General features: G+C 41.2%; 1 protein-coding gene across 4 annotated transcripts in view; it reads right to left on the bottom strand.

Annotated features, from left to right (window-relative positions):
• uba3 (ubiquitin-like modifier activating enzyme 3) overlaps positions 1-15,853 on the bottom strand; it is a 31,975-nt gene that overhangs the window by 14,035 nt on the left and 2,087 nt on the right. For all 4 annotated transcript variants that reach the window (XM_077714192.1, XM_077714189.1, XM_077714191.1 and 1 more), the window contains 3 exons: positions 2,803-2,914; positions 2,649-2,729; positions 2,500-2,582 (listed from right to left, as the gene is read on the bottom strand). In XM_077714192.1, coding sequence (XP_077570318.1) covers positions 2,500-2,582; positions 2,649-2,729; positions 2,803-2,914 — 276 coding nt within the window. The remainder of the gene's footprint in view (positions 1-2,499; positions 2,583-2,648; positions 2,730-2,802; positions 2,915-15,853) is intronic.

The raw sequence follows: 15,853 nt of genomic DNA, 5'->3' as shown, positions 1-15,853 counted from the left end.
CACTACACACACACACACACCACTACACACCTACTACACTACACACCACACACACTACACACTCACACACACACACACACTACACACACACTCACACACACACTACACACACAACAACACACACTCACACACACACACACACTACACACACTCACACACACACACACACACACACTACACACACTCTCACCACTTACACACACACACACAACCTACACACACACACACACACACACACACCACACTACAACACCACACACACACACACACTACACTACACACACACACAACCACCTACACACACACACACACTACACACACACACACACACACACACACACAACACACTCACACACTACACACACTCACACACACACACACTACACACACACTACACACACACACACACACACTACACATCACTACACACACACACACACACACACTACACAACACACACACACACTACACACACACACACACACACACACACACACTACACACACGACCACACACACACACACCACACACACACACACACACGACACACACACTCACTCACTACTCACACTCACTCACTCTACTCACACACACACAACACACATTCATCCACACCCCCCTGTCACACCACCCTGCACACTTCCTCCATCCCCAAGACCGCAATTCCGTAGTCGCCGTGACCAGCTGGGACTATAGTCCCTTTTGTCAATACACCCAGGATGACATTTTTAAAAAGGCAATGGAAACAAAACTGAGTTCGGTTGTACATACTTTATTTAGCCATTTTACAATGTACTCATGTCATCACCCACAAAACCATCAAAGTCCTCTTTTTCGGTGTCTGAATTAAACAATTGCCCAAATGAGTCTTCCAAAACGCCGGGTCCCCCTTTCTTGTTCCCAGAATCGCCCTCATTGCCAAGAGGTTCCTTGGAAATGATGCCGGCTTTGGCAAAAGCTCGAACAACCGTATAAGCAGACACATTCGCCCAGGCGGCCATAATCCACTTGCAAATCATAGCGTAAGAAGCCCGGCGCTGCCTGCCGCTCTTCATGAAACGGTGTTCGCCAGCGATCATCCACTGCTCCCACGCTGTAGTTCTTTGGTCAAGATTCCAAGAATGACGGCAAGCTCCGACTTCATTTTCATGACTTGGTTTTTCACTGTTGATGTAAGGTGAGCACGCGTGGAGTCACAAATCACAGGTGACGGCGATCCATGAAAAAAATCCATTGGTCGCTTGACATACACTTCATGTAGCCATTCTCTCACATTTTCCTCGTGCATCCAGCCCTTTGGATTCGCCTTCACGATGATGCCGGCTGGAAACTTTTCTTTCGGGAGCGTCTTTCACTTAAAAATCACCATTGGTGGTAGCTTCTGCCCATTAGCATGGCAAGCGAGAACGACAGTAAAGGCCGACTTCTCGTGCCCTGTTGTTTGTATCGCCACCGTGCTGGTCCCCTTCTTCTCGACAGTGAGGTTCATCGGGATGTCGAAAGTCAGCAGTACCTTGTCAATGTCCGTTATGCAGCTTGATTGTATAAGTTTGTCGGCAATCCTTTTGGAGCAGTAGGTGCGGAAAACGGATAGCTTGTCAATGTAGTCTGTCGGAAGTTGCTGCGCCACGGTTGTCCTCACTCTATATATTTCAGAAAACGAAAGCACCATGACGGTCCTCCTTGAAAAATGTTCAATCATCAATTCTTCCACGAGCGCTTTTGCCCTCAGTCGGATGGTGACTGTGGAGACGTTTCTCCCAGCTGCTTTTAGATCAAGAATCTTCCGCTTATCTTCCAAGCCGGGCCACCTTGCCTTGTTCCCACGGACACTCAGCTTCCTCTTATTGACTTGGCGAAGCTCCTTCTCCTGGTCTCTCCATTTGTGAACCATAGATTTGTTTATGTTTAATTCCCTCGTCGCTGCTCTGTTCCCATGCTCCACTGCATAACCGATGGTTTGAAGCTTGAACTGTGCTTCGTAAGTGCACCTCTGTAGTATTCAATCTTCATTTTGCAATATAGGCACCTTGTAGGAGCGTGGCTTAGCGTCTTCTTCCACACATCCCCTCCGCAAGCCTTTCCCCACCAACGTCTGCCTTCTCTATATATAAGAAGCGTGTCGGCAAGAAGTGCTCAGTCAGGCTCCGGAGCTCACACAGGGCACTCTGCATTAAAAGGTGCCCTATCTATTTTGGAGGCATTCAAATTTAAGATAAAGAGACTAGTCCATTATCATAAAGTAACCTTTAAGCACATTAACTCAAAATTAATTAACCTTTGGTTATATTACAAACAGATACTGTTGCAGAATCCCTTATTAGAAAGACGTAACGAAAGAGACACGCAACCAAATACATACGCTCCTTGTGAAAGGTAAGTTTCAGCTACTGGCTAAGGTAAGGGTTTACTGAAAAAGGTGCTCATTTTGAACATCATTATCAACAGAGCATACATTGAGATGAGAATAAGTGGAAGCCAATCGGCAAAAAAACCTACCTGAAAAGAAACTGACGATTCAGGTTGGACAGGTCAATAGTGTCCATATCAACCACATGAATGAGTCGGAACCCAGACAGGGCCTGCAAAAACACATGCAGGTCAGAGCAAAACTGAAAGTGTTTTATTGTTTCGAATCCTTTTCCTACCAGATCTTTCAGCAGTTCACAGCCAAGTCCACCCGCGCCAATCACTAATATCTTGCACGTCTTCAACAAGAACTGCAGAGACTGACGCAACAGACACATTGTTATAGGGGAGTTGCCTGATAAAAAAAAAAAAACATCCAATGTGTCCTCTCACTTCTGTGCTTGGTTCGAAATCGGGATGTGTGAACGGACCGGGTCTCTCCAGGAACTTCCTGACATGATTCCACCGACCGTCCCACTCGCAGGCACCGCAATCTACAGCCATTCTGAAAACAGAAAATGCATGCATTCCTAGGAGAACTTGTAATCACACATTTAAAAGAAAGATTCCCAATTTCATTCATGTCAACCTTCACCAATTTCTCCCCTTATTAATGATAGCAATTTCCCTTATAAAAAGATGATAAACCCTACAAATGCAATGCGGGACATATTTACTCAGGTGGAGTAGTACCTTGAGATAGGAGCTAATCATTTCCCATAGAAATGAACTAAATACATATTAATTTGTTCCGACCCTCTGGAAAAAAAAACACTAGAAAACAGGATTTTGGAATGGAAATAAAGTTTTTAGTTGTTCTAATTTACCATCTATTAACAGAGTAACAAATAACTTGTGCTAATGATGTTTAATAGTACTAAACTTGAACGGATTTTGCAGAGGAGAGGGACAGAGAGAGAGCGAGATAATTTTGCATGGCAACAAGCTCGTAACATAACATGAACAGATTTAAATTAACTTGGATTACGACACAGACACACTCAAATAAATTTCATCTAACCTTACAGTAAACTTCATTGGAATTTTGTTTTAAATTTTTATACCTTTCTTCTCCCGGGTTGGCTCTATTGGCCCCGCCTCCACTCTGGTTTTCAGAATCAACCTATCGAGGGTTGTTTGTGTTTGTATTTCCTTCAAAATATTCCAGAAATGATGCACACAAATGTCCTCAGAATAGTATAACATGATCACTTGCCAAAAGGAAGTAGCACCTCAAAATAATATAACGCACAACCACTTGCCAAAAGGAAGAAGCATACTCCTCTCGTATTGGTGAGTACGCTCCACCACGCATACACCATTCTGCACTAACTGGGGGCAAAAAACACAGGAGAAATACAACGCTCTGCCCAGTGCACGTAGAGACATTTAAACGAGGGAGTTGCAGCGAGATGATGTTCTCATAAGCAGCCTCTTGTGTAGGCTCTGCGCTCGTATATCAAAAGGCCAATATTTGCTCAAAATTGTATTCGCATCTCAAATTGCTCGTATGTTGGGGCACTTGTATGTCAAGGTATTACTGTATAGCGGTGCATCTCAATTATATTCTGTTAGGCCCCCCCTAGCAAGAAGAAAACTATTCGCGCCCCCCCACTTCCCACCGTGACTATAAATAAAATCATTTTATAAAATTGTTATAAGTACAACATTTTATCCTTATTAACATTAAAGAAAAGGAAAAAAAAGAAAGAAATATAGTCAAATTTACAAAGAATAACTTTATTAAATCTTGTTTTAAGTCTGCAACAGAAAAGATTTTAAGTGCATCAATGCCTGAAATAAAAAATAAATGAGAGCGCCACTGCCAGCTACTGTAGTGGATGCGCAATTACACTTTATACTAGTACGGCCAAATAAAATCCTGTTCCCCAGGGTTACACGCGCCCCCCCAGGTATCGCACCACGCCCCCCCAGGGGGGCGCGCCCCACTATTTGAGAAGCACTGCTGTATAGTGAGGAGGCAGATGTGTGAGGGGAATGCACATAGGCTTAAAGCATGACAATATTGGCAGCCTGCGATGACAATTCCGTCTGCTACCAGTGCCCGAGACGATCTGGATTAGAGCCAAAATGAGCGAAACGAGATCGGTATTACAAAAAATGTACATTAAAAAAAATCCTGTATAAAAGCTGTTATAGAGTGTACACAATCACCATTCATTCATAGACGTCAACATAGATTTTGTTTAGCATTTTATGTTGATCATTTCGTTATTTTGAAATAAATGACCACCATGATTTGCAAAAAAATATATTTTTAAAATTGAAACAATGCGATTTTCAGTTTGCTTTTTTCCACATTCTGTCTCTCATGGTTGAGGTTTACCCATGTTGACAATTACAGGCATCTCTAATCTTTTCAAGTAGAATAACTTCCACAATTGGTAGTTGACTTAATCCACACTATGTGTTAGGGTGGATGGTTGTATGTCTGCTTCTGCCTTGCAACTGGTTACCAACCAATTCAGGGTGTCCTTTGGCTGAGAAAGGCTCCAGCAACCTCTTGTGAAGAAAATTTAGACCAGAAATGACCACGATAATTGAAAAACTGATAAGTAGGATAACCCCTATTATTACTACCATACAGTAATACGTTGGCATACAAGTGCCCCGGCATACGAGCAATTTGAAATTCGAGTAAAATTCTGAGCAAATTGTGAAGTATGAATGTATTTTATGCTTATTATTATGTCTTTTGGTTTATATAGTGTAGTAACTAGAATAGAATTTTGCATGACCCAGTGGAAACTTCCATCATGACACCTTTTAGTTAAGGGGGTGTCATCTTTCACGACACCCACTTCTTTGTCTACTTCTTCCCGCCTTAAGTTTGTACCTAGGTCACATGACCCTTTGTTAATAAAACCAGCTCAACTGGTGGAGGGAGGCAGGGATTGGAACTGGTCAGGCAAGGAGATGGACTCGTCTCCAAGCGCTGGCACCTCCCGACCCCTCCCTCAGCTGATGTCTTTGAAAATCTCATCAAGCCGACTCTGCGTGTGCTACCTCTGATCCGAATTATTGAATGTATATGGTTCTAAACCTGACATTTTCTGGTGCCGAAACCCGGGAATTCATTTCTGAATTTCTCGGACCGCGGTGGACTGAAGGCCAAGAATTACTGACGTCAGCCCTCTTACTTTGAAAGAGGGGGCTTTTCGGTCGATCGCGGCCCGTTTGAAGAAGGAACCCGGCCGGAGAGAGGATGCACGTACAAGAGACGGTAGGGCTGTTTAAAATTTATATATAACAAGGCTGGTGAAAATCCCGTTTTTCCTCTCGTGAAAAAGTCGAAGAAAAACGTTCCATAAATAGGAAATATTTGCATATCGTTGGGGAGTATGTATGTCAAAAAAAAAAAGGGAATACACAAGATATGCGGCGAATGTACACTTCGGCCATAGGTGACATTCGTAAGGAAAACTGGTGACGCGGTTTAGACTAGAGGGTGAAAGAATCCCTCGTAAAGGATTTTTGGAGATTGTTAAAAATAAGGGAAACCTTCCAAAAATACAGCACCTGATGAGTAAAAGCGCTTGATAAAAGTAATCTTCATATGAAGTATATATATATATATATATATATATATATATATATATATATATATATATATATATATATATATATATATATATATATATATATATATATATATATATATCAACCGAAAGGATATATATATATGAACCTGAAATATGCCGTGACGCAGTCATAAATCTCGATGATTGCCGCGCAAAATAAGAGTATAAACGACTATCTAGGCGGGTAAATAAGATAATAAATTATTTGGGACGTCCCTAAAAAATCCTAAAGAAATATATTAATAGAGTAACATTTGACCATTGTTTGGAAAAAGTTCAAAAACAAAGCACATGGTTTGGGGGAAATTGTTAGTGGAACCTTTGCAAACTATTCAAAGGAATTTAGAAGAAAAAAAGCTGTAAACAAAGGAAAAAAGCAAGGAAAAATATGTAAGCAGCTAGACGATATTAAAGTTTGGATAGAACAAGCTACTAAACGAGAAGAACAAAGATTTGAGAAGAAAGTTAAAAGGGCTGAACAAAGGCCGCCGTGGTTGTTGGGCCCGTTGAAGAAACAACAGCAAGAAGCCCACTTTACGACCAGCCCCCCTTCACAGATGCAGACACTCCTCACCTAACATTCCAGGCACCTTTTTTTACAAACAAACCACACAAGGGGGTTTGCGGGGGCTCCTGGAATGCCAGGCCAGAGACGTCTCAAATTACCTCCGCACCAAGTAAAGAGCAGAGGGAGATAAGAATTTAGAGGCAGAGGAGACAGAAATGGCATTCATCCAAATTGTTAATGATATCAAATGAGAAGAAAACAATGCAGAAATGGCATTGATCCAAATTATTAGGAAAAGTTTAGATAAAAGTTTAGATAAAATAATTAATTTAGGATAAGCATGATTTCTATAGGATGGAATAAGATGAATCATGTTTAGTGCACGAAACATAATTCATTGTTTTTTCCATCACTAGATGAAATATGCTTTAGTGTGAGTCATATTAATGACTATTAACCTAGTTCTTTTGAGAACGATTAGTGCTGATAGGACAGCAAAAGGTGGTTAGCTGCCAATAAGCCCTTTTCAGGGATGGCGCTCTCCACTAGTGAAAAAAAATGCAGACCACTGATGTCTGATTATGAATGAGTGTGAGCGTGAATGGTTGTTTGTCTTTTTGTGTTTTTGATTGGCCAACCACCAAGATATAATTGATCATTTAGATATCAAGGTGGAAAAGGATTTAGCAAATTGGAATCAATTTCTGAAACTGCCAATAAGCCCTTTTCAGGGATGGCAGCGAAGGATTGGATATTTGAAATCAATTTCTGAAATCGCCAATAAGCCTTTTTGGATGGCGATGAAAAATCAAGGAAAATTGTTTAGTCCAAGGAAATTTTTTGATGATAATGCATTGGATTGGAGGAACAAATCTGCAATGCGAAATTTTGAGCACTGAGAAAAACAAAAACAGTGCATCATATGACATTCCAAAGTACCATTGATGTATAGGGATAATGGCATCCAAATTGTGTTAACAGATTAATTGACTGAATTGACAAAATGTTCCATATTTCCATACCAAACGCCATTATTCACTACACGATTGGAGCTGAAGGATGAGTCTAATCTGGCTATCTGTATAAAAGAAAAACATTAAAGAAACGCACTAATTTTGAGTTAGCAGAAGAAGTCTGTGTTTTTCAACAGGAAACATGGAGAAGACGCACGAGCAACCCAAAATGAGAACGTCCGTACAACTGTTGCTGACCAAACAGCAGACATGAAAATAGCGGAGGATGCAGATCCATCTTTGCACTGTAAGGAGGTTCTCTCAGTTGAAACGTTTGAGGAGACAGGTAAGATAAGCTTATTGACGCGATCAGACGTAATGGGAAGCATCCAATATTGATTGGAAAGATTATTGCTCGAGGAGCAATGCCATAAACCATAAGGAACTTTTTATATTGGTTTTATTGTCTCCATAAAAAGTGAAAGCGTTTCAATTGAGAACAAACCTTCTTACAGATTTTTAAAAGTAAACAATTAGAGAGAAAAAAGAGACTACAATGGATAGATATGTAACTAAATTTTAATTTTATGCCTGACTACTGGAAAAGTATTGATTAGGAAAGTTTTAAAGGAGATGATTGGCAAACTCCAAAGACAATGGAATGTTACATTTGATAAAAAAGACTACTAGTTTGGGATATTTTAGAATTTCAAATAATTGAGTTTAATATGCAACGCGATACACATTGTTAATTGAATTGGGACTTGATTAGTATGCAATTTATAAGCAATGAGTTTTAATGGCTCTAAAAGACAATTATGCTAGAAAATATTAACCCTAATAAACAAGGGGTGGTTACATTTTAGTAGGTTCAATTCTTTTCAGAATTAGAAATGTATACATTTGTTTCTGGATATTAATTGATGTCAATGTAACTGTTACAGAGAGCGGGAAAGCTGTTTTCCTGAGGAGAAGGCAGCCTGGTTTGCTCTATGTATTCTTCATATTTTTAGCATGATTAGTTAATTTGTGTAATTGCAGGAAAGGAAAAATCAAATATAGGTTTTGATCTTAACAAGAAAGCAGCAATCACAATAGAATAACAGCTAGTATATCTACTTTTGACTGATAAAGCATTCAGATTTTCACAAGCAAAGTGATGGAATAAGTAAGATTGTTGTGATTTTTGTCCATTAGAGAATTAAACCCAACCAAGTGGCCATATGCAGGTGTTGAGCACGCGCTAAAGACGACAGCAGCTAAAGCAGCAGCGCAAACACTTACTGCACAGTATTCACAACAACAAAAACTGAGTCGAAAACAGTATTAATTAATATGCAAAACATTGCATCACAGAAGGTAGAGATGCATCTATACAGAAAGAACACAGAACAGTCTGCAGAAGACCTGTACACAGCTAAAGGCCTAGCATGCCTCCCAAAAATTATTCCAAAATTGAGCCATGGATTGAACCATGTCTCAACAGGGGGGATGATGGACATGGTACAGCGTGTGTTCCATGTCCCAGAGGTCTAAATACCTACTTTTAAATTTTTTGTAGGAACCGTTTGATTTGTTGCAGACCTGGTGTGCAAGGTAACCTCGGGCCCAAACGAGGACAACGTCCAAAAGAGTGTGGGACTGGTAGAGCAAACAAATGTTCATGGAAGACCATTTCAACATCCTCTATGGGAAGGTGAAACATGACAAAAGGCTAAGGGCAAGGCAGACCTAATCACAGAATGGATGGTAACATGTCTGGAGAAACTTGTCCAAAGAACATGCAAGCTGCCGTGATCCCCTTTTGTCTACTTTGCAGGAGGTGGTGAAGCCAGGTGACTGGATGCTGATCCCAGTCATAAAAAGGAAGTCCTGGTTCTCTCCACGATGGGAAGACCCATTCGTGGCCCAACTCACCAACCTCCACTGCTGCAAAGATTGCTGAGAGGTATACGTAGATTCCCCAATCTCAGGTCAAGGTGGTTCGAAACATAGGGGACTGTGAGTAGACTGCAAGCCGGACGGTACCAAAACCCTTGTCCGTGGAACATCATCAGACGTCTACTCACCTGCCCCGAGCGCCCCTCGCTTAACTTTGACATTTCGTAGACTTAGCATTCCCGCGCAGAAGCCAAAATGAAAGCTGCCGCCACCCTCATCACAGCGACTCTACTATCAGCCGCAACCTGGGCGTGGCTGGATGCCCTGCCCACTGAGACTCGAGCAGGAAATCGAGATGGTCCCATGCTACTGTCGCAAAAAAGAGTGAGGTGGTATGAAAAGAGTGATCAAAAGAATTATTATGAAGAAAATGTGTGGTATAATTTCATGATGTTTCAGAAGAAATTGTCCGGTGTGAATGAAAATTGTTGTGTGTATATTAAAAGATCTACTAATGAATGCGGGGTGGATCCAGACCTTCCCGAATGTGGGGTATTCATGGCGTCCTCGAGAATTTGTGGATTTTCTCCGGGTACTCCAGTTTACTCCCACAAAATGAAATTATGGATGCTAGACTGGTTGAACACACTAAATTCTTCTGTTTATGAGTGTGAGCGTGAATGATAGTTTGTCTTTTTGTGTTTTTTGATTGGCAGACCACCGAGACATAATCTATCAATAAAAGATCAATAAAGAAAATAATTTGGGCTTGAGTCAAGGGAAGTCCTATGTCTCGACAAGGGGGAGGTGGCCTTGCTACAACGACACTACAAGGCTTATGGTTCAAATCTATATGCATACCCACATATCCATCTCAAAAAATACGTATAGATCTTATTTTATTAGATCATATAGATATCATTCCACGATATGGAATTCCAGAAACTATTTATAGTGATAATGGCTCCCATTTTGTTAATATAATAGTTGTCTACCATCCACAATTGGCGGACCTTATATGAAGTCCTGTTTGGTGGACCTTACAAATTGTTATTATTCACTACACAATGACAATTGGATGATGAGGCAAATCTATCAGAAAAAAAAAAAAACATACACACCAAATTTAGACTATCAGAGGGAGATTTTGTTTCTCAACAGGAAACGGACGAAGTGACGGTGATTCTTGAAGACTGGATGCTGATACGCAGCATAAAAGAAGAATCATCGGAGCAACGCAAAGTGGGAGGGTCCTTGTTACTGAAAGGGGACACGGATGCACCTTTCCCACAGTAAGAAGGTTGTCTAAATTGAAACGTTTCAAGAGGAAAAATGCCTAAACAAAGACAAAAAGTCATGTTGAAAACAATTATTGCTTTTGGGGCAATGAGATTAATGATGATTGTGATTCTATTCCTTTCCACAGTAGGGTTGTTTTCTCCAGTTGGAGAAAAAGGCGGAGGCGTTTCAATTGAGGATACACCTTCTTAAGGGAGGGTAAACCGAGAAACATACACATTTACATTTAATTAACATTACCTAATAAATCAAATTTCCAGATTGAAAATATATATATTTGGACTCGGCGACGTCCCGGTTGCCATACGAGGGGTCAATCTATGGTGGGAAATATGTGTGATACATTAACAGCAAAAAATTGAAGATTGGGAAAAGCCTTGTTGCAGAAATTGGTCAAGATTGGAAAGCTTGGACTGACATATTAACCTGTGAAATTTATTTCTGAAACAGGGATTTCCCAAACGGGGGATAATTGGGCGCTGTTAATGGAGTGTAAAGAAGACAAGCACTAGGTGGAGCTACTTTGGTAAAAGGGTGGTCTCAATTGAAACATTGAGGGGACGGGTAAGATAAACTTTCTGACTTAATAAAATACGGGAAACACCAATATTAATTGAAAAGATTATTGCTCAGCAAGCAATACCATAAAACTATAGGGAACTCTTTTATATTGGGTTTGACGTCTCCATGTGGTTTCAATTGAGACTAAACCATCTTACAAAGGATTAGGATAACCTACCAGACAAGGGAAAATACGATGGGATCTAACAACTCCCTTAATCACCATTCTTTTGGGGAAAAGTGTTCTTACAAATGAAAAAACGTGTCCTACTTGTACAGAAAAAAAAAATTGAAAGTGTTTATCCTGTTACGCAGTAAATAGGAAGTCAATTTTTCCACTGTTTACTCATTTTACCTGCTTAAACCTTACAGGGCATGGTCTGAAGCTGGGGGCGATAAATGAGACGTGGTGTACCGGCGTTCTAAAACAAACTACACCCCTAATACCACGTTCTGGCCTATGGTGGCGGGGTGGTAGATAAATTATACGACTCCTGCCGAAACGCGGCAGGACTAGGTACTTTGGTCTCACTGCTCTTACCGGTGTCTGTTTTTCCATCCACAGTGGAGGAGATACAATTGGCGGCTCAGAATTTGGAGGTGAAGGGTCGACCCTCCCGACATCGTCGAGAGGCATGGAGGGAAGGAGATCCAACATACATTGATGCGATTGGCATCCCCCGGGGCGTACGAGATGAGTATAAGCTGGCTAATCAGATCGCAGCAGGTTGGGAGTCTATCTTCCTTCTAATCACCCCAAACAAAAATGTGGATAGAATAAATTACTTACATTACAATGTCCAAAACTTGGAAATTATATTAAACAGGGATTTGTGGCCATGAAGGAACAACTGGCAGCTACCAGTCTGATGGGGTTCCGGGATCGCATAGCGGTGGATATGATCCTTGAAACAGGGGGCGTGTGTGCAATGTTTGGAAAACAATGTTGCACCTTCATACCGAACAACACGTCACCCAGTGGATCTCTCACCAGGGCCATTACTGGCCTGCAAACACTGAACCGCAATATGCAAGAGCACTCTGGAGTAGATACGTCCGCATTGTCAGATTGGTGGGATAAGACCTTTGGAAAATCTAAAGATTTGGCTACATCCTTCGTGGTGACTATAGCCACAATTACCGCTATCCTAACATTGTGTGGGTGATGTAGTATCCCCTGTTTGCGCTACTTGCTAAGCCGACTTATAACTACTGAAATTGCCCCTACAAATTCTAAAGTACAGGAGTTGTATCTTATGGGACGGTTTGGGGAAAGCAGTGAGGTCCAGGAGTACGGTAAATCCGAGGGCCAATTGGACGAATATGATTATGTTTTTTCTCTTTCAGACCATCCATGGGAGTAAGGAGTAGGCGGATAAAATCGCAGTCACCGACATTTCCATTCGTGATTACTAAGAAATGATTAATAACATACATATTATAAAAACGGGGGAATGTTGGGTTTCTTGATGCGTTCGTTTTGAAGGCCCCAACGTCTGGGTGGGGTCAATCCGTAGAACTAAGGTAAAAAAGATTAAAACTAAATTAGAATTCAGTTTTGTGTGAAGTTACATTAAACGTTGAGTGTCTGCATATATTTATTTAAGTTAATTTAAATGTGTTTGTTTGTTTACGAGTGCCGTGGATAAAGTCCCCCGAAACCCCCGCCTCTCCGCGTCCCTCTGTCGCAGTATCTACCCTCTGCGAAATGCGTCTAATTTTACTAATAACAAACCACTCGTTATTTATTACTTTGTCAAAATATGGCGAATTAGATGAAATACAACATTTTTTCCTGTTTTTGGTGTTTTTTCAGAGGGTTGGGACAAATTGATGTTTTCAGTTAATTTCAAGGAGAAACGTTCGCTCGAGTTACGAAATGCTCGAGTAACGAAATGCTCAACATACGATCTCAGTCTCTGACCGGATTATGATCGTATGTCGAGGTACCACTATTGTTATTTGTTACTCTGTTAGAAGATGGTGAATTACAACCAACAAAAATGTTTCTCCATTGTAATATCCTGTTTTTGGGGTGTTTTTGCAGAGGGTGGGAAGGAGTTAATTTGCATTTAGTTCAGTTATATGAGAAATGTTGAGTTGAGATACGAGTATATCGATATACGAGCTCAGTCCCGGGAACCCATTAAGCTCATATTTCAAGGTACCACGCTACCACATTACTATGTTTTCAGGTCTGTACAGAAATACAACTACACAAATACAATTATCAGGAAGTGTATTCATTAAATATTACAGCTATAGGCATATGAAAAGGCTGCAATGTATTAATATCTATATCAGTGGTTCTAAACCTGGGTTCAATTAAAGCCTAGGGGTTTAATTGAGTCGGTCACAGGGGTTCGGAGGAACCTCTGCCAAGACGCATTGACTCACCATGTGTATTCACGACAACAAGCCCCGTTTGAATATCATTGCTGCAGATGATCACATGACATTGCTTGGCCAACGAGTGTGGCAAGGAATTTATAAATTTTGAATTTGAAAAAAAAAAAAATCACATTTAATTTTACGCTAAAGTAGGGTTCGTGAATGTGCATATGAAACTGGTGGAGTTTGGTGAATGCACAAATAAAACTGGTGAGCTTCGGTAGCTCCAACAAAGTTAAGAACCACTGATCTATGTGGCATAAATTTTCTGTTTTCCTGTTGTGTTTTCATTAAAAATGCACAGTATATTGTTTCTTTTTGTTCAGGCAGCTCAGGGTCCTTAGATTTTCTCGCTGTTTTTAGACACTTAAGCGGATGGATTGGGCTCCTACAGTTGAAGTTTTGTGTGGAGTACTGCTAACGACTTCAGCAGTTTTTCAATGTGCGTCTAAATTTGACTGTGATGTTTTTGTAAAGAAAGATATTATACTCTGTCAATTACTTGAAATTCATATTAAGCGAGCTGATCAATCATCTGTGTGCCTTTGTCTCACTCTGTGATTGGAGTATCAACGTAGATGAGGTTTCCCAGCACTATCAGCGAACACCGTGAAGTTAAAGTCAAATCGTTAATATTGGTACTTATTTCACCTTTTACAGTCCCATGGATACACAGAACATGGATCCTCAGTCACCAACACTGTCTCAAAAGAGTGCCTAATCAACAGAACATAGCTTCAGTATGAATAACAACTCGTAACTTACAAATACGCCGTTCTTATGTAGCACCTGGTCCTGGACGAAACTAAGCTGATAGCCCAAGCTTGCAGAAACTATGCATGGCCATATACGTTCGCAATGCAGGCACTCCAACGTCATTATGGACAGCCACATCAACTCGTCTAAAGGGAGATTGCAGCTATCCTAATCTCTCCTGACATCAAACCTGGAGAATCCAAAACCTTCCAGTACTTAACTCTTCGTGTTGACCTCTGGTGGGAATGCCGACGTCGCTGGAAGGACCTCACGGGATGGAGATGTCAACTGGACATGCTGATCGTCTTCTAAGTAAACTCCTGAAACACTCCAGAGCTCTTTGTGGAGCACCTACAGGCTCAAGTTTGACTAAACACAGTTTGGACCCATACAACCTAAAAGACCTCGCTGATTGGCTTAATGTCAAGGCTGAGGCTCAACGGCTGTCCGCCAACATGGCACAACGGGCTCCACAGTTTAAAGCAAATAAAACAGCTGCTCCTTGCAAAACTCGCAATCCATCCATTCCAGTTTACCATGGTTCTGATAAGCCAAAATCCAAAAACTGCCAGCCTGCAGAGAAAAAGAGTCAGAGGCCAAGCAGCAGAAGTTAAAGAGGATTTATCTCTTCTGTAAGAGCGCCGAGCAGTACCTCTCACAATATCCAGATATCATCCAGCGTATGCCTGATTAGATTGAAAGGTGGATTGTGACTGTGTCACAATTGTGGCCGGACTAACCACAAGCCAAAAGCCTGCAGTGAATACCAAGAGATGTATCTCAAAGTACTACATGTCATCGCCAAACCAGGTAAGTGTGTCTACATAATCACTCCAAAGGATTATGCTATGTCTGCAAATTCCAGGCAGCAAGGGACGGCTGATCGGGTCAGATTGCACCAACCTAATCACTGCAAAGGAGCCAGTTATATTTGGCCCCAAAAGTGCAGCTGTTCACATAGCCCTCGGCTGGGTCCTCCAGGGAGCAGATGATTCAAGGTCACAAGCCTCCTCATGCTACTTCAGCACTCCCAAGCCAGTGTCAGAAGATCTCTACCAACATGTGGAACGTTCATAGCAGCGGGATGTGCTACCATTTCGGAGTGAGCGACTGGCAGTATGGTAACGTTTGGATCAGGAGCTTATTACCATTCTAGAAACTAACACTGAGGGTGAAATTATTTGACATCTTTCGGTATTCCACACCTCTGCTACGAGTAAAGGATGGCTCACCATTGAAGGCTACTGCCAATGCAGTCCTCCCGGGGGAGAGAAAGTGCCCGTGATGTTTTTATGTCCGCTGTCTGCTCGTATATCAAAATTTGAGTCTTAACTCAAGATAAATATTTGCTCAAAATTTCACTCGTATCTCAAATTGCTCATATGTCGGGGCACTCGTATGTCGAGGTACCACTGTATACAATTTAAATACATATATTGTGATTCTTAACTGCACTTTTGCCTTGGGCAGCTCGGGACCCCATTGATACTGAA

Source organism: Stigmatopora nigra, chromosome 1 (assembly GCF_051989575.1).
Source record: "Stigmatopora nigra isolate UIUO_SnigA chromosome 1, RoL_Snig_1.1, whole genome shotgun sequence".
NCBI classification, from domain to species: domain Eukaryota; kingdom Metazoa; phylum Chordata; class Actinopteri; order Syngnathiformes; family Syngnathidae; genus Stigmatopora; species Stigmatopora nigra.
The sequence above is the reverse complement of the archived record's forward strand: the minus strand, read 5'-3'. Positions and strand labels throughout refer to the sequence as shown.